The 24249-nt window shown below is 40.5% G+C and overlaps 1 protein-coding gene across 1 annotated transcript in view; it reads right to left on the bottom strand.

Moving 5' to 3' along the window:
• The window catches only part of xylt1 (xylosyltransferase I), a 211193-nt gene that overhangs the window by 21831 nt on the left and 165113 nt on the right, over positions 1-24249 (bottom strand). Inside the window, exons 6-8 of the mRNA XM_052022363.1 lie at positions 20034-20250; positions 11556-11732; positions 8264-8526 (exon numbers count right to left, since the gene is read on the bottom strand). Coding sequence (XP_051878323.1) covers positions 8264-8526; positions 11556-11732; positions 20034-20250 — 657 coding nt within the window. The remainder of the gene's footprint in view (positions 1-8263; positions 8527-11555; positions 11733-20033; positions 20251-24249) is intronic.

The following is a 24249-nucleotide window of genomic DNA, read 5'->3' as shown; positions in this document are numbered from 1 at the left end:
CCAACTACGACCACAGTTAACTTAAAAATAAACCCTCAATTAATGGCTGGTATCAGTAACAGTGACCTCAGGTTGTGTACAAACCCATCTGATTCACCAATATCCTGTAGGGAAGGAAATCTGCTGTCTTTACCCAGTCTGGTCTATAAGTGACTTCAGACCCGCTGCAATGTGGCTGAGTCTTAATTGTCCTCTTGCCTAGCAACTACCACAGTTGTGCTCAAACTGCTACTCCATTGTGGAAGCCTCTTCACCAGATGAACCACAGTGGTTTAACAAGGTAGCTCACTACCACCTTCTCAGAGGCAATCAGAAGTGGCCATAAATGGCAGGTGTGTTGTAAAGTCCATTTGACAAGAACAAAGGGCTACAGTAATAGAAACAAGTTTAGGAAACTTGCAAGAGCACTTTTTGCAGCAATATTCTAAGCAATGGAGATGGTAGCAAATGAAAAAAAAGGTCGGTTTAATTAGAAATGGAAGTGCTTTGAACTTGGACAGGTAAATGATTAATGTTAAATGTAAAGTGTTGTACATTGGTTAAAAAGTGTATGTAATAAATGGAATTTAATTAATACAAGGAGATAACAAAAGGGATTATGCCGTAATTGTAAGCTCACTCATCACTTATAAGTGTCTGGATAATATGCAAAAGTAATTAAAAATGGAATTGAACACAGGAGCCCCTTCAAACCTTTTGCTACATTAAAGGTGCTGGACACATGTAGCTGCTGTTCTGATTTACACTTTGTACTAAAGTTTCCAAGACTTTTGCTCTAACTTCACAATGCATTGCTCAAATCATTATTAAAACTTGTCCAAGCTTGGAGAAAGCACAGAGAAAAATAAAGATCCCAAATAAGAAGAAGATAAGAAAGAGAAACTGGAGTAAGACACATGTTCTCTTGAGCATGATCTGCTGTTCTATATCATGGTAGGTTCTGTGCCTCACTGTTCATGATGGATGAGAAAGTGCTTCCTCCACCACCCCACCCCCCACCTCCCATCCCAAACCCTCTTGGGATAATGATGAACCAGATGGGTTTGCACACAATCTAAAGGCTGGATCTCTCTCACTCTAACTAGGCTCTGATTCTTGATAGTTGAGCGCTCAAATTTCCTTTTCACAAACCTCCAGATATACTTTATCCATCTTGTTAGTTAAATGTCCCCTAAAATTGGTAAATTGGTTTATTATTGTCACATGTACCGAGGTACAGTGAAAAAACTTGTCTTGCATACTGTTCATGCAGATCAATTCATTACACAGTGCATTAAGGTAGTACAAGGTAAAACAATAACAAAATGCAGAATATAGTGTTACAGTTACGAAGGAAGTGCAGTGTAGGCAGACAGTAAGGTGTAAGGTCATAGTGAGGTAGATTGTGAGGTCAAGAGTCCATCTTATCGTACTAGGGAACCGTTCAATAGTCTTATAACAGTGGGATGGAAGCTGTTCTTAAGCCTGGTGATACACGCTTTCGGGCTTTTGTATCTTCTGCCCAGTGGGGGGGGGGGGGGGGGGGGGGGGGGCGTGAAGAAAAGAAGCAAGATGGATGCTGGAGCATCATAACTCTCTGCAAAGTGCTCTCTGCAGATCCACTCATTACTTCTATTATAATCGTTCTACTCTTTTAAATGCCCCCTTATCTATCTTGCTAAATTCTCAAAAAAATACTACGCTGGACTTGGCAAACACAATTCTCCCTTCATTGAATTATTCTAGGTCTGCCTAATTATTTTCAGTTTCCAAATAATCTGTTGCCATTCCTTGAATGATCTCGGCATTTTGTTAACAACAGGTACCTGGCTAACCTGTCTATAGTTCCCTAACTTTCTCTCTCTCTCCTTTTTGAAACAGTCATGTTACATTTGCAATCTTCTAGTCTGCTGGGAATGCTCCAAAATCTGAAAAATGACAGCATCCACTCTCCCTGCATCACAATTTCCACAGCCACCTCTTCTGCAGCCCTGGGATACAGATCATCAGGACCAGGGATCTGTCTGGCTTTAGTCCCCTTACTTTCTCCAGTACTTACACTCTGGTGATATTAATTACTTTAAGCTCCTCACTTTTGATTCCCTTCTATTTCTGCTATATTTATTATGTTTTATGAAGACAGAAAATTATCTGTATATTACCTCAGCCATTTCATTATTCCCCATTGTAATTTCTCTTGTCATTGTCTCTATGGTACCCAATTGATTTTTACTGCTCGCTCTTATACTATATATATAAACTCTAAATGTATACTTCAGGTCTATTTTTTTTTGATCATTTGTTGCTGTTTCCTAAAACTCTCCCATTCTTCAGGGTTACTACCCTTCTTGCAATGTTGTAACACTTCTTTTCAACTTATATTGATGTAACCTCCAAGATTAGCCACAGATAAATCATTTTTCTCACGGAGCTTTTATTTCTCAATGGAATATACCTTCATCGGGAATTCTGGAATATTTCTTCAAATCCTTGCCATTATTTATCCACTGGCAAAATCTTTAATCTCCCTATCAACACAGCAATACATCCCTCATGCCTATATAATTAGCTTTATTTATATTCATGATAGTGGTTTGATACTGATAGCTATCTCTTTAGAACAGCATAGGGAATTCTATGATATTGTGATCACTCTTCTCTAATGGTCCTCTTACTATGTAGCTACTAATGAACCCTGTTTCATTACACATGATTAAGTCTTAGACAGTTTGTTCAGTAGTTGGAACTGTGATGCATTATCCTAGAAAACTACCCTAACTGCATTTTATGAATTCATTGTCGGAGCTACTTTTGCCAATCTGATATGTGCAATGTAAATGAAGATTGAAGTTGTCTAGAATTATTGCTTTACCTTCTTCTTCAAGCTTTTCTTATTTCTTGATTAATTCTCTAATTGTTTAAAGGAATTAGTTTAAGCTCATAAGTTAATTAGTCTTTATTAATTATATCTTTTTAATGTGTTGCAAGCTTTTTAAAAATGCACTTACCTGCATAAAATATATTATGGATAAAATTAAAGAATAAGGTGTTCCTTTGTCTAGAAAAATGATGGGATTTCATTCTGATGTTATGAAATATTAAGCAGTGTAGCTGGGGTAAAGCAAGAAATTTAATTGCAAGTAGGCTAGGAAAGTAGGACCAGAGGACATATATCTAAATTATTGAAAAGTAAATTCTATATTCAAAGAATGATAAATGTTTGACTAATGTACCAGGCAGGATATTAAGGGAAATACAGAGGGCATTCCAAATGTTGATGAATACAATGCTACGAGAGAGAGAGAGAGAGAGAGAGACTCCGTTAGGGAATTCAACGGACCTTTCTTGATCTGTGTTTTTCTTTCATAGGGTCTTATAACTCCAGAGGAATAATGAAGCCCCAAATTTTCAGGAAGTAGTTCAAAGGACCCAATCTTACCAGCTTGCTCAAATAATGCTAACTTGCATGATTATGTAAATTCTCATGTCTCTATGCAATAGTCCTGTATCTAGGGAAGCCCAGGCCCAGCATTCCTATATCATTGTAAATTATTGTCCTTACTATACCAATTGATAATAAACCAAAAAATCCCAAAAACTTCAAAAAAACTGCACTGATACTTCTACAATTAAAAAGAAAAAAAACATCACTATGTCGTCAACTCTGCTCCTCTGCATTCAAGGGTTATTGAAAGGGATCTGAAAAAGGTCAGCTTATATCATATGGAAATATTGAATAAATGGACTCCAAACTTCCTCAAATTTAAGCAAAGGGTCAACAGTACCACTCCTAGTTTTTTTCTAAGTTTAAACATGCTATAGTTTGAGAAAGCCATTGAAAAGTGGTGGGAGGTATTGGATCCTTCCATTTGAACAAATTGGATCACTTGGCCATTAATGTGACAAAGGCGATCATACGACAAGCAGAAGCAGATAAATGGCGAGATTCCATCATTGGTAACCCAAAAATTGCAATAATAGGATGTAGTTGTAAATCAATATTCAATACAGATGAAATAATGTTAAAAATATCTTTCCAATATTTTTCCAAAAGGGGACAGGACCAAAACATATATGTCAGGGAAGCCACCTTCGAATTACATCTGTCACATATAGAATTTATATGATGATAAAAACGGGCTAACTTGTCCTTGGACATAAGGGTCCTGTGAACCACCTTAAACTGTATCAAAGAGTGTCTAGCACACATAGAAGATGTATTAACTAATTGAAGAATTTTCTTCCATGTCTCTGTAGGTAAAAGTATCTGGAGTTCTCCTTCCCATTCATTCTTAATTTTATCAAGTTCCTCTGAACATATTTTCATAATCCGATCATAAATTATTGCTATCAGGCCCTTCTGATAAGGATTAAAATCTAAAATTTTTCCCGTAATTTCAATTTTATCAAAAAATAACCTGAAAAAACTATTGAGATTAGAACAGATTTAATTGTTTGAAGGTCGTGTTTAATTCATCAACACTTAGATTGGAATTTTCTTCCATTCAAAGTTAGTTGGTGCCAGATTTTTTCCATTATCCAATATCTACCCTGTGATATCTGAATGACAGGCTTCACTGAAGGACACACCATTCAGAGAAATCTACATAAAGCAGATGGATAATGAACCATGCATGGAGTTCTTCCAGCAGATTGTTTGATGAACCATGCTTGTTTGCAGCTTTGGGAGACACTATCAGTCAGAGATGAGACAGAAAGAGAAAATGAAAGAAAGGATAAAAGATGTATAGATTTGCAGTTAAATAGTATCTCAGATAACTTCAGGATATCCCACAGCACTTTAACATCACTATCATCTTCTCACAGGTAATTAGATTGGACAATAAATGCCCGCCCTGCCAGCAATGCCCAAATCACAAAAATTTATTTTGTTTAATTTATTTTTGGGACTGGGGTGTTGGGGATGGGCATTTATTGCCCAACCTTATGTCCTTAAAGACACCCCCACAATGCTGTTAGGCAGGGATTTCCAAGATTTAGACCCTGTGAAGAAAGAGAATCCAAATCAGGATGGTGTGCAACTTCGAGGGGAACCTACAGGTGGTGGGGCTTCTGTCCATCTGCTGTCCCTGCCCTCCTTAATGGTAAAGGTTACAAGTTTTGCAGGTGCTGTCACAATAGTCTGGGCAAGTGACTGCAGTGCATTTTGTAGGTGGTATATACTGTAGCCACTGTGTGGTGGAGGAAATTAATGTGTAGGGTGGTGGATAGGGTGCCAAAAAAATGGGCTGTTTTGTCTTGTTTGTCATTGGAGTTGTTGGCTCAAATCTCATCAAGGAAAACTTCATCACATTTCTGATTTGTGCCTTGATGGTGGAAAGGCCTCATAGTATGAGGAGGTGAGTCATTTGCCATGGGTTACTCAGCATCTCACGTGCTCTTGTTGCCATGGTATTTATGTGACTGGTCCAGTTGAGTCTCTGGTCAATGGTGACTGGTAGGATATTAATGGTAGGGTACTCAGCAATGGTAATGCCATTGAATATCAATCGTAGATGGCCAGACTCTTCTTGGAGCTGTTCATTGCCTGGCACTTCTGTGGCATGAATGTTATTTGCCACTCATGAGCCCAAGCTCCAATGCTGGCTAAATCTCGCTAGGTGCATACATGGAATGGTTCATTTGCTGAGGAATTCTGAATAGAATTGAAGATTGCACAATCATCAGCAAATATCCTCACTTCTGACCTAAGAAGGCCATTGATGAAGCAGTTGAAGATGATTGGATCCAAGACACTGCCCTGAAGAACTTCTGCAAAGATGTCCTATGGCCAGCATGGTTGACCTCTGACCACCACAAACACCTTCATTTTTGTACAGAATGACTCCAACCACTTGAATGTTTTCCATTTGACACTCATTGACTTGAGTTATACCAGGGATCCCTAAAACTACACTTGGTCAAGTTCTGTCTTGATGTCAAGAGTAGTCACTCTCACCTCACCTCCAGAATTCAGCTCTTGATCAACTTCTGGACCACAGCTGAGGTGAGGTCTGGTACCAAAGGGTCTTGGCAAAACTCAAATTAGTCATCAGTGAGTATGTTATTAATGAATAGGTGCCACTTGAAGGTTACAGGCATTTTATAGATAAGTATGAGATTGTGACTGTGAGACAGGGTAAACGGAAAGAAGCCAATCCCTTTGACAGCTGGTTCAAGGGCCAGGGGATACAGATAAATCTTTGAGAAAAAGATTCATGAGGAAAAACTGTTCCTCACTCTCTACCTGTAGGGCTTTGAAAACAGAATCAAATAGTATTTTCAGAAGGAATTGAATAGATATATAATAATAAAGGGGTAATGGGGAAAAGAGTGAATGAAGGGTCCAGGTGAGGTTGCTTTATTTGAAACCACATGGAGTTGAAGAGCCAGATAACTTCTGTGTCATGACAACTCTATTATTCTTTGATTCTGTGAATTTTGTTTGGACAGTCAGCATAAAGATTAAAAGGAGAGATCTACTTCATACTCAAGTTGACTTTATTTTGTAAGATCAGTGAATAGGGAATATTTAATCATGTGTTGTTTCTCAACTAAAGTATAAATGTAATAACATTTATTTCACTTTAATCCTTCTACAAGGATTCCCAATTAAATCTGCTGGAAAAATGATATTCTTGAAATTTCTAGACCCAAAATTCTGACATTACAGTTGGAACTTGAGCAGGTTAAGACTTGCTTTTTGACAGCCAGCCTAAATACCCAACTGTGTGCAAACTGCATAAATACAACTTGCACTATCTCAGGTTTGTCAAGGGTGAGCATGTTACATCCCATATTGGGAGGTGTATGAAGTGCTAGTGGGGGTGGGAAGGGGACAAAGAATTCCTCTCAATCTTCAGGGACACAAGAGACCACAGATGCTGGAATCTGGAGCAAAAAACGAACTGCTGAGACCCTTCATTTTTGACTGTCCATTTCTCTCTGCAGATGCTGCCTGACCTGCTGAGTTCCTCCAGCAGTTTGTTTTTTGCTCCTCTTGGATTATACTTCATCATAACCATACTGTGCGATTTCATATAAAACAAATGAAAACAATAACCTCAGTTTCTGTGCTATTACTGTTATGAGACAGCTGATACAATGAACATTAGGAGATACACTGGCATCAAAGTCTTTTATACTTCTAACTGCAATGCAAGTGAGCTTGTAAGCATATTCAGGATTGCTTTCATATCAATGCAAAGATGACTGATACTGATAGAGGGATAAATATTGCCTGCAACACAACTCCCCCTGAACTGGGAGGTTGGCTTCACAGTGGAAATTTACACCCAGAGGCTCGAGAAAGAGGGGATTGCACAGGCAGTTAAAGCACAGTGAGCTTGGCTGGGGTTCACTGCTCAGTGGAAGATATGGGCTGTTGCACTTTACCTATGGCCATTATAGCCCTATGAAGCCTGCTGCGGAGGAGTATATTCAGGCCGTGAAATAACGTCACTCACCACACAAGAAGCAGCAAATAGACACTTCCAATAATCATCATTTGTGGGTTGAAGCAACAACTTAAACAACTTAGACTGTTGACTGGACTCAGGATCAGCAGGTCATGGTTCACCTTCTACTGCACCCATTTTTTTTAAGCTAACACCTTGGTGCAATATTGAAGTAATGCTGCACCGTCAGAGTTGCTGACTTTCAGATACAATGTTAATTCCAGGTTCCTCCTGCTCTCCTAGGTCAATAGAAAGGACTTGAAGGACAGTAGGAGGGAGGAGGTGGGGAGGATGGCGATGGTGGTTCATGTGTCATGCTGATGAAGCATCACTGAAATAGACTTGTGGTCATTTACCCATGTGCTGACTGTGCTATGATTCCCTACTGCTTGTAAAGTTCTGTATTGGCCAGCTAATTGTGGCCACATCCCTGGAGAAGACAAAGGTACTTGTACAGAAAAGCCACATGTAAAACTGGTACATTTGTTTAACATCGGTTACAAGGGATGACTTGTTACAGGAAACTATTGGGTATTAGCCTCCCACTGGACGGAGTTCAGTTTTTTGTGCTCTGATTTACTAGCCATAGTAACTGCACATTAAAGATAATTCACTGGGTATGAAGCACTTTGGCTCATCTGAGATAAAAAGAAGCAAAGTGTTTTATTGCATAATAATGTAGAGAAAAAAAAATTCTACACTGAGGGGTAAACGCTTTCAAAATATTTTAAGCTCTCAGTATAATTAGTTCAAGTACTCCCTCTTTAACATAGCTGTGTGCTTGCAAAGCTGCCAACATTGGCAGCGAGCTGCATCTTTCTTCTCACCTGCACTTATTTTCCTCATTCGAATGCCAGGAAGATTCTGCTCTCCTCAGGCCGAGGCGGCTGAAGGAGTGAAGCATGGTCAGGTACGTGTCGCTGATGCTGTGGATGCCATCTGGCTCATCGTATGTGTTTTCCCAGTATGCTTTCAGAGCTGTTGTGCCAGCTGGGTAGTTGCCAAAGAGGTAGAAGTCCAGCTGGCCAATGATCTCCTGGTTAACCGCGGCCTCAAACTTCCGCGCAAAGAAGGTTGGCCTCGCGGTTTGCTGTTTGGGTGAGAAGAGTTCATTATTTTCACTGACCACTTGTAAACGTCTCTAATGTCTGGTTGATTTTGGCCAGGTCCCTGAAGAACACAATAGCTATTGTATGAGACACCAATGTAGAAAATGCTCAATCTAGTTTACAGGGAGCACAGGAACATGTTTTCTACTGGATCATTTTCCCATTGGATTGACTTGGGTTCCCATTGCTTCCAATGCTGGTGTAATGTACTACAGGTCTTCCCCAGCTTATGAGTGCCCAATTTATATACAGCCTCTACACCGGTGGGATGGATTTGCTGACTCTGGCGAGGCTGCAGGCATCTTCTGCCACGTGGGAACCCAGGCAGTGACTGTACTTGCAATTTGTAAACTGTTTGGGTTAGGAACAGTTCTCAGGGGCAGAAACCAGGCAGGACCTGTAACTGAATGAGTGGAACAAGCTGGAAGGAGAGCTGGGAGCAGAGCAGAGGTGGTGAAAAATGGCAGGACAACTCTTTGTCTCTTTCAACATTAATGAGATGGAATGATAACCTTCCTGTCCCCCCAAAATGGCAGCCAGTAGGACAGGGGAGACGCTATTTGGTGTTGCGAGGTTGGCAAACAGCAAAGAGGAAAGCTGCAAGTGGTCAGAGGCTGATAGTTCCCTGAAGAACTGGGAGGACATGCCCAACAGGGAGCACTACGAAACCTAAGCCCTTGCTAGGTTTCCCAATCCCTGGAACCTTCTGCAACAGTGAGGGTTATATTAGACTCAAAGCTGCAACATGACAATCCACTTTAAATGCTTGAATTAGTCTTCCAGTCTTTTATAGTGACACTTTTTGGTCTCCTACCCTACTGCTATAATCAGCTGCCAATTTGCTTCTTGCCTTCCTCACCTCATTTCCTAACCTAACTTTTGCCCTCAGCTACGTTTCCTCAAACCTGTGCATAACTTCCATACAGATGGCTTGCATATTCATTGCTAAATCTGGTTTGGCCATAATAAACCATATTTGTTATTATCCTCCACCAAAACTGCCCACTACTCTACTAGTGGTATCCCGACGTATAAAGATGATATCTGAAAAATCCTTCCCCAATCAGCAGCGCAATATTGCAGCATCACTGTGATGCACCTTGCCTCTGAAATTCAATTTCATTTACTTTAATGGAATTAATTTTGACAGGTGCCTTAAGAGTGTTGCTACTGCAGAAAGTACTAACAACTAGTGACGAATTTCTGGGCAAAGTTCCCTCTCTTTCACCTCTTCTGCCACCACTGTTAATACGATGGCTTTATTACTAAGGTCCAAAGTATTATTTTTGCCTTTAAACCACACCTCTAGTTCCTCTCTAATTTATCCTTGAAACCTAATATCTCTCTGGCTTTCCCCAACCAGTCTCAAAGTGACCATGACCATGAGATTTAGCCCATGTTTTCAAGGATTCTTTAAACTAAAATGGCAGATTACTTTGCAAAATTAAAACAAGTGGATTTAGGGGATAACGTATTGTCATGGATAGAAAACCAGTTAGCAGACAGGGAACAAAAATGTTCCTTTTCTGAGTGGCAGGCAGTGGCTAATGTGGTGCTGCAGGGTTCAGTCCTTGAGAGTTCTGCTGTTCACAGTATATATTAATGATTTAGCTGAGGGAATTAAATGTAATGCAGATGACACAAAGCTGGGCAGGAGTGCAAGCTGTAAGGAGAATGCAGATAGGCTCCAGTGTGATTTGGACAGGTTGAGGGAGTGGACAAATATATAGCATATGCATTATAAGGTAGATTACTGTGAGGTTATCCATTATGGTGACAAAAACAGGAAAGCAGATTATTATCTGCACAGCTAGAGATTAGGAAAAGGGGAGGTACAGCAAGATCTGGGTGTTCTTTTGCCCCAGTTGTTGAAATTAAGCACGAGGGTACAGCCAGCATTTAAGGTGGCAAATGATTTATTGGTCCTCATTTTGAGAGGAATTGAATACAGGAGGTGGGATGGCTTACTGTAGTTGTACAAGGCCTTGGTGAGACCACACCTTGAGTAGTGTGTACAGTTTTGGTCTCCTTGTCTGAAGGTGTTCTTGTTATGGCAGGAGTGGAGTGAAGGTTCATTAGACTGATCCCAGGGTTGACACGACTGATGCGTAGAGGAGGATTGGGATAATTGGAGTTTTATTTGGTAGAGCTTACAAGAATGAGAAGGGACCTCACTGAAATTTATAAAATCCTGATGTGACTGGACACATTAGTTGCAACTAGGATTTTCCTGATGGTGGGAGAGTCTAAGGATCATAGCGTAATGATACAAGGGAACCCATTAAGGACTGGAACGAGGAGAAATTCTTTCACCCAAACAGTGGTGAACATCTGCAGTTCTCTACAACAGATGGTAGTTGAGGCCAAAACATCAAATATATTCAAGAAGGAGTTAGATATAGTACTAATAGTTAAAGAGATCAAAGGATAGGGGAGAAAGTAGAGACAGGGCACTGAATTTGGATGATCAACCTGATCATACTGATTGGTGGAGCAGGCTTGAAGGGCTGAATGGCCTAATCCTGCCCCTAATTTCTACATATCTATGTATCTATTCATAGTAAGTTCTTGAATGCACAACTTTCCTTATCAGCCCCCACGCAAGCTGACATTGAGCACAGTCCTCTTCCTGTAATGCTGCTGCCATGACTCACATCTCTAAAGAAACCACCTCGCAATCTGCTTTGACCAAAGATTAAACCACCACCAATCTCCCTTTCTTCCTCAAGTACTCTGAATGTGAAGCTGCCTTCTAAGTGCTTTCCTGTTCCCTGTTGCATCCCTTTAAATCAGGCACAATTGTTCCAATGAACCAAAATGATCCTAACCATGACCATATTCTTACCAAGACCAGCCACGTGTTCATTCGACCACATTTTATGTTGGGATAGTTAATTTCCAATGAACTTAATCTGAGAGTTTGCTGGAACTGCTCCCAAGCTATTACAATGCAAGTTCTTGTTGTAAAATATAAGTTGTACCCATACATTTTCGCGGAGGATATGTCTACCTGGAAGCGGTGGAAATCTTGGGGCTTGAAGTCATTGGGTGAGCAGCCACACCAGTCCACGATGTGCTTGTATTGGCACTTACAGCCCAGCTTCCGATTCCAGTTGGTGATGCGCAGATTGTTATCCACCATTGTACCGCAGAGATGACTGTTCTCCAGGACCGTATGGAAGAAGGACTGAATTAAAAGAAATCGAGACATCAGCATTTTAAAACACTCAGCTGCAGGAAAATATCTTAAACCACACTACTTGAGGTCGACCCATCATGATCGAAGGGAATAAAGTGCTACAACTGATAAAAAAAAATTGCATTGAAAATCTTCTAATTTATTTATTTGCTGGTTTAAAAATAAATAATGGGTGAAGAAGGCATCTTCTAATATTGGTAATCGGTCCCAGTATTCAATGTTCCACATAAAGCCTATGCATCATTTTCAATGGTCACCTTTAGATCACTCAAGACAAAAGCATTAGTGGAGAGAGTTTAATTAGTTTTGATTCTAGACCAGATGACTGTATATCACAATAAAAAGACGTCATTGAACAGCAAATCCAGCTTCTGATCAATCTCATTTAATGGAACACAGAGTGGTTACATAAAACATTGCTGGTATTGAATCAAATCATATCAGCTGCCAGTTCAAAAACACAGGCCTGGCCTTTTCATGCACTTATAATCCATGATTAAATTACATGGTGTACAGCCCACAATAATGCACCCACCCCCCAACTTAAAATTAAACGAAAGGCCAATGAATTTAACACTTCAACATTTGATTGAATCACAATTACTAAATAAATAATAAATAAAAACTACTGGGAAAATCTGGAATAGGATTATTGGTGAAAAAACACATTAATATTTTCCTGTGTAAAATATGTCCAGGGAAAAAAAAACAGGCCTTAATACTTAAGATTAAGGGGATGCACTACCAAATGACAGGTGAAATGGGACTGGTGAAATTGAGTTGGTATTCATCATTGTGCAAGATGTTTGAAAACTTGTAATTCTGGCATCTTAACTTAAAAATAAGATGGCAGACACTGGCATGGGGTGACACACATAGGTTGTTTCGCTGTCTGATGCTTGAAGTGATGCAATTCTTTTATCTGCCCTTGTTTTCGTACCTGTGTGATCAACAAAGGGAAATCCTCAGGGGGTAACAGTTCTGCATTGTAATGAGAGAAAGGTCTTTGTGGAGTACTTCCCCTAACACAAAGATCCCACAAAACACTTTTCAGCCAATGCCCTGTATGTGAAGTGCAATGACTGCTGTAGTTTAGAAAATAGAACAGCCATCCTTCGCACAGGAAGCTCCCATAATAGGAAATGATCAGGTACTCAGTTCTGGTAAATTGAGGAATACAATTTGTTCTAGACACAGGGAAGAAATCTTGTTCTCTTTTTAAAGTCATTACCATGGTATCTCTTATATCCACCTAAGAGGGCAGATAAAGACTTAGTTTAATGTATATGTGGTCATATCTTTATCTCGGCTGCATTCACTGGAAAGCGCCTTTCCTTTATTGAATCAAACAAGCTAAGACAAAATCCCACAGCTTCTAAAAGCTGCCTGTTTAAAAAAAGCAAATGATTGCCAATATTGGAAACCTAAAACCAAAACAGAAGCTGTCTCACACACACACACACACACACACACACACACACACACACACACACACACACACACACACACACACCGGTCCACATCTATGGGGATAACTGGTGAGCTCATCTTTCATTTATTCTGTGAAGCAGAAGAACACATGGTATTTATAAGAACAGAAAAAGGGCATTTTGGGCCAATTATTTTTTTGTTGTCATTTTGCTCCAGGAAAGTCACCTCCTGCCCCTCCTTGTCAACCCCATCAATTGAAATCGACAACGGCAACAGGTGCACAGGGAAAACACCCAATGCTGGTTTCCGATCGCCATCCTGACTTGGAAATGTATCAGTGTTTTTTCGTCTTTGCTGGGTCTAAATCTAATTTTACCCCCCCCCCCCCCCCCCAAGAATACTGTGAGAGCACCTTCACAATAAGAACTGCAGAAATTCAAGAATTCTCAACAGCAACATCTCAAGGATTATTGCTGATAAATATAAATGCTGGCCATGTCAATGGCAACCATATCTTGTGCATAATTTAAAAATAAACATCTACAACTACTATTCTGCTTCTTTCTCTTCTACTAGTCTTCCACTACTTTCTCCTTCATGTGTTTATCAACCTTTCCCATAAGTGCATCTACATTACTGTATTGCTTTCTTGAGGATGCTGCCTGACCACTGGTGTGTTTCAACATATTATGTTTCTGCCGCTGTCTACTGAGATTGAATTCTGGTTTACTTAAAAGCAAATCCTAAAATCCTGCAAAAAGGTTATTCAGATAATCCTCACAACTCATCTCTGACCAGCAGCAAGTTTCAATTCTACATGAATGATTTTGGCAAAAGACTGAAACTAGAACATGCAGCTGAAACCGTTCTAATTGTCGCAATTACACTGTCACAGCAGCAAAATGTGTCCCTGGAAAATAACGAGTGATACATCAAACGGAGAAAAAAAAATCTCTGCTCTCCTGTGCTTTATTCTTTCCACTCAAACAACTCTGCTTAATCAGTAAATGAAAGTCATGCAAAAGAACATTCAACGGGAAATCAGATTTGGTCTCTTCCCTGGGCTCGTAGCACTTTTCAGAGTAGATTTGTTCTAATATGGCTTCTTTGTTGGCTGTAAATTGTCCTTGGGACTCCCAGCATTGCTGTCATGTAACTAGGCACAAGGTGTCTGAGTTATCTCTTTCTCCAAAGGGTCATCACAGTGTTTTTTGCACCTCTGTCTAGCAATTGCTAACTTAGTAGGCTTCCCAACCCACTTTCTTGCATTTCATTCTCTGTTTGACCAGTCGGTTTGAATTTGTTGAAGAGGTAACAAAATATATTGATGAGGGCAGTGCAGTTGATGTAGTCCACATGGACTTCAGTAAGGCCTTTGATGAGGTCCCACATGGGAAGCTGGCCTGAAAGTTTAGTGCTCATAGGATCCAAGGCAAGTTGGCAAATTTGTTTCTAAACTTGCTTGGCAGCAGGAACCAAGGGTAATAGTGGAGGGTCATTTTTTGTGATTGGGAGAATGTGACCATTGGTGTACCACAGGGATCAGTGCTGGGGCCCTTACTGGTAATTATACGTATTAACAATTTGGATGTGAATGTAGGAGGTATGATTAGTAAATTCACAAGTGAACCAGAAATTGGTGGTGGTGATAGTGAGGAGTATAGCTGTAGGCTACAGGATGATATTCATCAGTTGGTAAAATGGGCAGGGCTATGGAAGATGGAATTAAATACTGATACGTATGTGGATGTGATGCAGTAATAATGGGAGAACTGACACAATGAATGGTAGGACCCTAGGGAGTATTGAGAAACGGGTAGGTTAGGTGATGAAGAAGGCTTATGGAATGCTGGTTTTCATTAGTCAGGGGCACAGAATATAAGAACAGGGAGGTTATGGTATCACTTTATAAAACATTGGTTAGGCCACTACTGGAATACTGTGTGCCTCTCTGGTCACTACACTGGAGAGTGTGCAGAGGAGTTTCACCAGGATGTTGCCTTGAATGGAGGGTTTCAGTTATGAGGAAAGAATGGATAAGCTGGGTTTGTTTTTCTTGAGGCAGAGTAGGTTGAGGATGGAACTGAAATGGGAATAACACTGATGGGTGGACAGTAGGAATCTTTTCCCCATAGCAGAGGTGTCTAAAACTAGAGGGTATTGGTTATGAGTAAGGGTTAAGAGGTTTAGAGGGGACCTGAGGAGGAGTTTTTTTCCACCCAGATGGTAATTGGAATATAGAAAGCCTGCCTGACGGAATGGTGGAGGCAGATACTCTCATAACATTTTAGTAGTACCTGGAGAAGCGCTTGAAGCACAGGGGGATCCTGATCAGCTAGGTATGTGGGCTGAGAATTGGCAAATGGCTTTCAATCCAGATAAGTGTGAGGTATTGCATTTTGGGAGATCAAACCAGGGTAGGACTTATACAATGAATGGTAGGACTCTGGGTAGTGTTATGGAACAGAGGGACCTAGGCAGTGCAAGTGCGTAGTTTGCTGAAAGTAGTGTCACAGGTAGATAGGGTGCTGAAGAAGTTGTTTGGCATGCTGGCCTTCATCAGTCAGGGCATTAAATATAGGAGTTGGGAAGTTATGTTGCAGTTATGTAAGATGTTGGTGAGGCCACACTTGGAGTATTGTGTACAGTTTATAGTTTATATGTTCACCATATTGTAGGAAAGATGTTATTAAACTAGAAAAAGTGCAGAAAAGATTTGCCAGGATGTTGCCTGGATTTGGGAGCCGAGTTATAAGGAGAGGTTTCGTGGACTAGGACTTTATTCCCTGGTACGTAGGAGATTGAGGGTGACATGGGGGCATAGACAGGGTGAAAGTACATAGTCTTTTTCTCAGGGAGGGGGGTGCTAAAACAAGAGGGCATGGGTTTAATATCGGGTGGGAGATTTAAAAGGGACATCAGGGGCAGCTTCTTCATGCAAAGGGTGGTGCGTATTTGGAATGAGCTGCCAGAAATAGTGGTTGGGGTGGGCACATTAGCAACATTTAAAAGCAATCTAGAAAAGTACATGGATAGGAGAGGTTTAGAGGGGTATGGGCCAAACGCAAGCAGATGGGACTAGTTCGCTGGGCAGCACAGTTGGTACGGACAATTTGGGCCGAAGGGCTTGTCTTCATGCTGTATGACTCTAATTGCAAGGCAGTGAAGGATACAAATTATCTGCTGGTAAATGGGATTTATATGAATGGGTACAGGATGGCCAGCATGGAGATTGTAAGCTGATCACAAGAAAATAGGAGCAGGAGTAGGCCACTCGGCCCCTCAAGTCCGCCCCACCATTCAGTATGATCGCAGCTGATCTATGCTGGCTTCAATTCCTCTTCTGTGCCAGTTCCTCATAACCCTCAATTCCTCGATCTTTCAAGTAGTTATCTAACTTCTGCTTAAATTCACCTGATGATCTGACTTTTACCAATCTCAAGATAGAGAATTCCTGAGATTCGCTACACTCCAAGAGAAGAAATTTCTATACACCTTAGTTTTAAATGACTGGTGCTTTATTTTGTAACTATGTCTCCTTGTTTGTGACTCTCCCACTAGTAAAAACATCTCAACATCTACCATATCAAGTCCTCTTAGGATCCTGTATGTTTGAATAAGTTCACCCCTCATTCTTCTAAACTTCATGGAATACAGACCCAAGCCATGTAGCCTCTCTTGACAGAACAACCCTCACATCCCAGGAATTAGCCTGGTGAATTTCCTTTGGACTGCCTCCTATTAGGGGACTAAGTCTGTGCACAGTATTCAGGATTCAGCCTAGCCCAAGGAGGGAATGGTGGAGAGAGGCCTGCCCCAGGGAAGAAATGATCAAAGACTCATATAGCACAGAAATAGACCCTCATGTGACAAAATGCCATATAAGAGGACAGTGCACAAGTTAAGAGCCCAAGGTATTGAAGGAAGTGTGTTAGCATGGATTGAAAACTGGCTCTTACATTAAGAATATAGAGAGTTGGAATAAATGGGTCCTTTTCACGCTGGAGAGATGCAACTAGTGGAATAACCCAGGGACTGGTTCTTAGCCCTCAATAGTTTACTATTTACATTAATGACCAGGAGGAGGGAGCAAAATGTAAGGTTTCCAAGTTTGCCAATGATAAGAAGATAGGTGGAAGGGCTTGCTGTGATGAGGACATTGATTTTGACACAGGATTGAGAAAGATTGAGTTATTGGGCAAAAACTTGACAAATGCAGTTTAATGTAGGGAAGTGCGAGGTCATGCACTTTAGTTAGAGGAATCAAAAGGCGGATTACTAACTAAATGGAGAAAGACTGCAGATGAGTGACATTCAGGGGGATCTAGGTGTTCTAGTGCATGAATCACAAGAAGTTAGCAGGCAGGTCCAACAAGTAGCTGAGAAGGAAAATGGCACGTTAGCCTTTATTGCAAAGGGGTTGGAATTTAAGAATAGGCAGGCTTTGTTACAGTTGTACAGGGCGTTGGTCAGGCATTCGGAATGTTGTGGTTCAGTTTTGATCACCTTGCTATAGGAAAGATGCCATTAAGCTGGAAGGAGTGCAGAGGATTCAAGGGACTGTTATGGAGAGAGGTTAAGCAGGTTGGGACTTTATTCATTGGAGCGCAGGAGAATGAGGGGTGATCTTATAGAGGTGTATAAGATTATGAGAGGCAATAGATAGGGTGAATGCACATAGTCTTTTCCCAGGGCCGGGGAATCAAGAACTGGAAGGCATAGGTTTAAGGTGAGGGGGGAGAGATTTAGTAGGAACCCGAGGGGCAACTTTTTCACCCAGAGAGTGGTCAGTACGTGGAATCAGCTGCCAGAGGAAGTGGTGGAGGCATTTAAAAGGTACTTGGACAGGTATATGGATAGGAAAGGTTTAGAGGGATATGTGCTAAATACAGGCAAATGGGACTAGCTTAGATGGGAATCTTAGGCGGCATGGACTAGTTGAGTCAAAGGGCCTGTTCTGTACTGTATGACTCTATGAATCAAAGCATGTGAAAATACTCCACGTTGGCAGAATGGAACCTCAATGGCTATTTGCAGGCTTTTAAACTAGAATTAGAATTTCCCGAGTCCAAGTTCCCTAATATTTAGTTGCGTGTGAAAGAAACATGGGAATGTCCACACTACTGCCTGATTACCACAGTGATGTGCTCATCATATAGAAAGACATCTGCAGAGGGAGTTACCGTAGTCCTGGCACATAAACATAATGAAAGTTCTAAATGTGAGAGTTATATCAGGCTATAGACAAATATCTATGTATTAAAAAGGGAAGAGAATACAATTTAGACAAACTTAAATGTGAGAGCTGTGTCACTCACTAATGATTAGGCCAAAATGGACATCTTAAAAGAACTTGATGAAAAGAATTTTAAAAGAACCAATACTTGGTGAATTGTAGAACTTACATTTTCTCCTACATTGCATGAGCAAAAATAGGAACTAGAAAATACAAGTGCTTAGTTAAACATTTCAAATCTAGATTAAAACCAGACTTTTCACTATTCTGGGTATTTACACTGGGATAATTAAGACTGCAAGGTGTGGCGACAGATTTCACCAATGCAATTCCTTTAATTTTAATCGACTCGTGTATTAAAATATGAAATCAATAATGAAAATTAAAAACCCCTGAATTCATTGTACATGGAAGTGAAGGCCATTTCTGGGATTCTATCTCAATGTGAAATTAGAACCAGTTCCAATTTCACCCCATCATCTATAAGGTTCAACTGCAGTAACAAACTGCCATTTTTAACTAATATGCTCACAAGGTACACACTCAAGGTACTCCCCTCCTTGGACTCTGTCTTTACCTCTCGTTGTCTTGGTGTAGCAGCCAGCATAATCAAAGACCCCACCCACCCAGGACATTGTCTCTTCTCTCCTCTTCCATCGGGCAGAAGATACAGGAGCCTGAGGGCACGTAACACCAGACTCAGGGACAGCTTCTACCCCACTGTGATAAGACTATTGAACGGTTCCCTTATATAATGAGATGGACTATGACCTCACGATCTACCTTGCACCTTACTGCACTGCACTTTCTCTGTAGCTGTGACACTTTACTCTGTACTGTTATTGTTTTTACCTGTACTACTTCAATGCACTCTGTACTAACTCAATGTAACTGCACTGTGTAATGAATTGACCTGTATGATTGGTTTGTAAGACAAGCTTTTCACTGTACCTCCATACAAGTGACAATAATAAACCAATACCAATACCATTGCTGACACAAGCCTGGTATCTCATTCTGAATTTAAGGAATATTAATGCTGTGTTAAAAAATTCACATGAGAGGAGCATAAATACTTAATATCATTACAACATGCTGTCCAAGGATTTGGAGAAAGTTGGACTATATTTTGGGTCATGGCTTCCACTCAGCAGATTTACATCATACAGCAACTTGGCAAGACCCATTTTAAAAAAGTAGCAATTCTTATCAAGAATGAAAATGAAAAATGATGCTATTTTAAAAATGTGGAAATTCCCACGGTAGACAGAACTGAAATGATTTGCAGTGAAACTGCAAAGGCTAGGTTGTTGTAAAAACAGATTAGACTTTCCTATATAAGCAATTTCAGGCACTAAGTCATAAGGTCAACAGCAGCTGCAAACTGCAGCATCATGGGCTTTTAAAGTGCCAAAGAAAGCACTTCCTGAGACTTCTTCCTGTGCATGTATGATGCCCACTGGATCATTCATGTGCCTGGGATTTCAAACTGCAGTGAACTGTAATTGTTGCCTTTAAATCAATATACCTTACTGCTTCATATTAAGTAAAGCTAGTGGTCATGGAGAGACAATTAAACAACAGACGCCATGAGATCAAGCAGTTTGGCTGCTGTGGCATACCTCGGCTGGTAGCAGGGTGTAGGCATAAAACCGCTTCATATGCGTAACCAGTTCGTCTTCTGAATAGTTCACATATTCCACAAATTTTCTGTTGAGGAGGAACCAGTCTGAGCCACCATCTACAGTGATGCCTTCCGGGATTTTCCTGTCTCCTAGGCGCCACATGTGTGTGTCACATTCGAAGAAAATCCTGTCCAATCCCTGTTTTCTTATGAACCTGAGGCGAGGACAGAAAATGGAGGAAAATAGGAGATTGTGAGGTGAATGGGAGTTCAGAGAGCGTAAATGGGAAGAGAGTGATAAATAAAAGCCTTGCCAAAACAGGGACTGGTCACAATAAGAAGATAAAACCGGGAAGTTCTGCTTTCACTTATCATTACATTCAGCAACTGTAACAGTTCGTTTTTTTTAATGATGTCTACCACAATTTTATTGTAAACAAAGTTTTAATGATATCAAGAACAAGGGTCATTCATCTCCTTCACTAAACACATCAAAATATCTGCAATGCTGAGTTCCTTCCGTACAGTGAACCCTGACAGGCAATGCATAACAATCTGAACAAGTTGCATACTCTAATCTTCATAGATTACTGTACTGTGTGTTATTTCAGCATTGTCAGATTATGTCACTTGTCTTTAATGCAAGGTGTACAAAATATTATTGAAATTCATGGATACCAATTGTAGTCATAGAGTCATAGCATACAGAAACAGGCCCTTTGGCCCAACTGGTCCATGCTGACCAAGATTCCCATCTGAGCTAGTCCCATTTGCCTGCGCTTGGCCCATATCCCTCTAAACCTTTCCTATCCATGTACCTGTCCAAGTACCTTTTAAATGCCTCAACCACTTCCTCTGGCAGCTCATTCCATTTTCTGACCACCCTCTCCCCTCTCACCTTAAACCTATGCCCTCTAGTTCTCGATTCCTCAATCCTGGGAAAAAGACACTATCTATGTGCCTCATAATCTTATGGTGTTTAAGCTTTTGCTGCAAATTGCAAATGAACAATTTCACGAACATTCTCTCCAACTTTTCATTTTCTGACATTATAAGGTATCTTTAAACTTCACCACCCTTTGACTAAGCTGGCTCCCTGTTCCAAACCCTGGCTGATTGGTGAATGATGTTCTGACAGTTTCTTCTGGATGATCCTCCATTTAATAGCCTTTTGTCCAAGTGGCTCTAGGCTAATATTCTTGTCTGAAGACTCAGAAGGTTATGGATTAAACCAGATTCCAGTGAACCTAACACAGAATCTTGGCTAATATATCATCGTTGAAGGAAAGATTTTTTGAACCATGCAATGGTGTTTCACTGCAAGTTGGTGAATTGAGGCAAGATGGAGCACAGGGCAAAAGGGAATGGAACAGGTAGCTGAAAAAACAAATCTTAAAAGGATATTCTTGAGTTGGCATGAGGGATAGTGATGGGGATGGCATCCATGTGCAAGAGAAAATGATACTGGCACCAGGGCTCAATGGTCTCTTCCTGTGCTGACATTGCTATCATCCTAAGAAACCTTTCCCTCACCGAGTCTGAGCCATGGAAGTGGTTTAAGAAATGTTGGTGCTGAGCTAAATTTAGGTCAATGTGACCTCAGAGGTGTTTATAGCGTCCACTGGCCTTTGTGCAACCTCTTCTTTGGTTCAGGTTGGTCCGTGTCATCTGTTTCAATGTGTAAAGTCCAAGTACAGGTCACCTCTGATGAGGTTCTGATCCCAGAGATGTCACCTTCTCATATAGCTGGAATCAAACCAGATAGGAGACAGGGAAAGAGATGGACCCGTTACAAGCGGCATTGAATGGAAGCCTTAATGCATCTTGTGCAGCGCAGAGGGATTTTGATTGTGGTTTCAGCATAATAATGGCAGGCTACTGGTCAGAAGTAAGATGGTGAGATGGTTCACCTATTAATCATGGTTAAACAATCACTGGGTTATTGTATTGTTGTCTATTAAGATGGAAGTCTGAGGTCATTATTATTGCAGCAGAAGTAAGTTAGTGCAAGTTATTGGCAGAATCAAAGTCCTTCCTGACTCTACAGGTTTTCCCCTCCAAATACTTCCCATATTTGCTGTTCCTCTTTCTCACCATGCTTGGCTTTCCCTATTTTCCTGCTCTTGGGTGTCCCCAGATTCTAAGAATTTGCAGTTGTTGGAGTGAAAGCATGTAAAAAATGTTTAGAGTCCAAGGGCCCCAGCAATAACTGTTGCTTTCACACAATCAGGATTAGTGCAAATGGGTGCTTGATGGTTGCCATGGGCCGAATGGCCTGTTTCCATGCTGTATGATACTAAGACTGACTCATCCTGCTATCGTCACTGCATCCAAACCAAATGATACCATGGAATATAATGTGTGCAAAATCAGGAAGAAAGGCCGATCCCAGAAAACCCTTGGAAATCCATTAAATCCCACAGACCCGTATCAACTTAGTACTTGCATCTCAGTGCCTCTTTGCACTGCTTCTGGTCATGCCATTTTATCTGTGAAGCCAATTCCATGAGGTTTTATTCAGCAGATTGGCAGCTGGGAGCTGAGTGGAACAGAACCATCCATTTAAAATCTCATCAAGGTGTGAATTGCTTCATAGAAATCCAATATAAATATTTAAATGAATCCTTTCCGCTGCAGTCAACTACCACCCCCCACCCCACCTTTTCTCCTGCCACCCCAGTTCAAATAGAGGGGAACAAATTTCCATTATGATCAGTGAAATGAATAATGAAGTTTTAAGGCTGCACCATTCATTCCCACTGGTAGGTTAATGTAAACTTAGCTTCACTGTAGTTGAAAAGGGAAGAATTCCTTTCTGCAACATTCACACTCTGGTTTTAGTTAAAAAAAAATGCCTGTGTTTTTCTGCTGCACTTCCTTGCTTGGGAATAAGAAAAATTCTTAGTGTGACTACATTTTAAACATGATGGAAATTTTATGACGATAACACTTGATAAATATTTCCAATAGTGGGACTGATTGGCTCAGGTTTAAGTGAGTATACAAATCTCCCAAGGGCAGCCTGTTCATTTTACACTACTAATCAAATCAGATTCTGCTTATAACAGCCATGGGACGTTCTCAACGAAACAAAATTATTTTAATCAGCATCATGCAGAATTGTGGGCCAAGGAAACCAGATGAAGTTGATAATTGCTTCTCCAGTATTTCGACAGGCAAATATTGTGGGATGGATCGTCACAACTAAGCAACCCAAACAGCTCCACTCCACCTGAATTTGCTGATGTCTTGTTCCTTCAGTTCAAAGTTAATTCGCTCTCCCCCTTAGTGTTGCTTGACAATGTGTTGACTGGACTGGGCACACAGAATTATAGGCATGCAGAGAGACTTCAGTGCTTGGAACAGTATTCTAGGCTTAATGCTTGGATCACGGATCTGCCTAATGAAAGTTAAGCAAAGCATATTGATCCATTTAACTCATTTCATAGCAGCAAATAGAAATTATATGATTTGTTGGTATTATCATCTGAATGGAATGTACCTTTTTACTGAAACTGACAATCCTGAAAATAAAGTACTGAATCTACATTTATGAAACATGTTCCTCGCTTGCATAAAATTATTTCAAGGATTTAACAAGACGCACGGCATTAACCTCGATTTTGGCTTGAATTATTCCTTTAAGTTTTTTTTTCCCTAAATTGGTGCCATTTCACATCTGTAGTGCATCCTGCTCATTAAATTTATACAGCAAGAGGTAATTTAATCAGGTCTTTGCAAAGTTATAAATCTCACTAATTAACCGATAAAGGCAAAAGTCAAAGACAGCTTGATCATGACTATTACTCTGCTGGCTGGAACATTTCTGTATAAATGGAAACACGACTAAAGCAATTGAAAACAAGATCTATAGTGAACTGTATGAGTTACACTGCAGAAGGACAAGTGGTATTTTATTATTGGGAACGAGCAACTGGTATAAATTCTTTCCATTTGCTTCCTATGTCAATAGTCTCCTATAATTGTTTTAACCTGATCCAAAATGTCTCCATAAATTGCTTTTATGTGTTGTAGGAACATCAGAAAAGAGCTTTGTATATTTTCAGAAGATCCCAACCATGTCAGTGTTTAATGAATTTGAACAGCAACATATGGTTAAGTTTCTTCCAGGGATGTGAAGACACCCAGCAATATCTGACTTTGACAAAAGGAGGACTAACATTTATAAAGGGCTTTTCACAACCTTGGTTTGA

The sequence above is a fragment of the Pristis pectinata genome, chromosome 8, assembly GCF_009764475.1.
Source record: "Pristis pectinata isolate sPriPec2 chromosome 8, sPriPec2.1.pri, whole genome shotgun sequence".
NCBI classification, from domain to species: Eukaryota; Metazoa; Chordata; class Chondrichthyes; order Rhinopristiformes; family Pristidae; genus Pristis; species Pristis pectinata.
The sequence above is the reverse complement of the archived record's forward strand: the minus strand, read 5'-3'. Positions and strand labels throughout refer to the sequence as shown.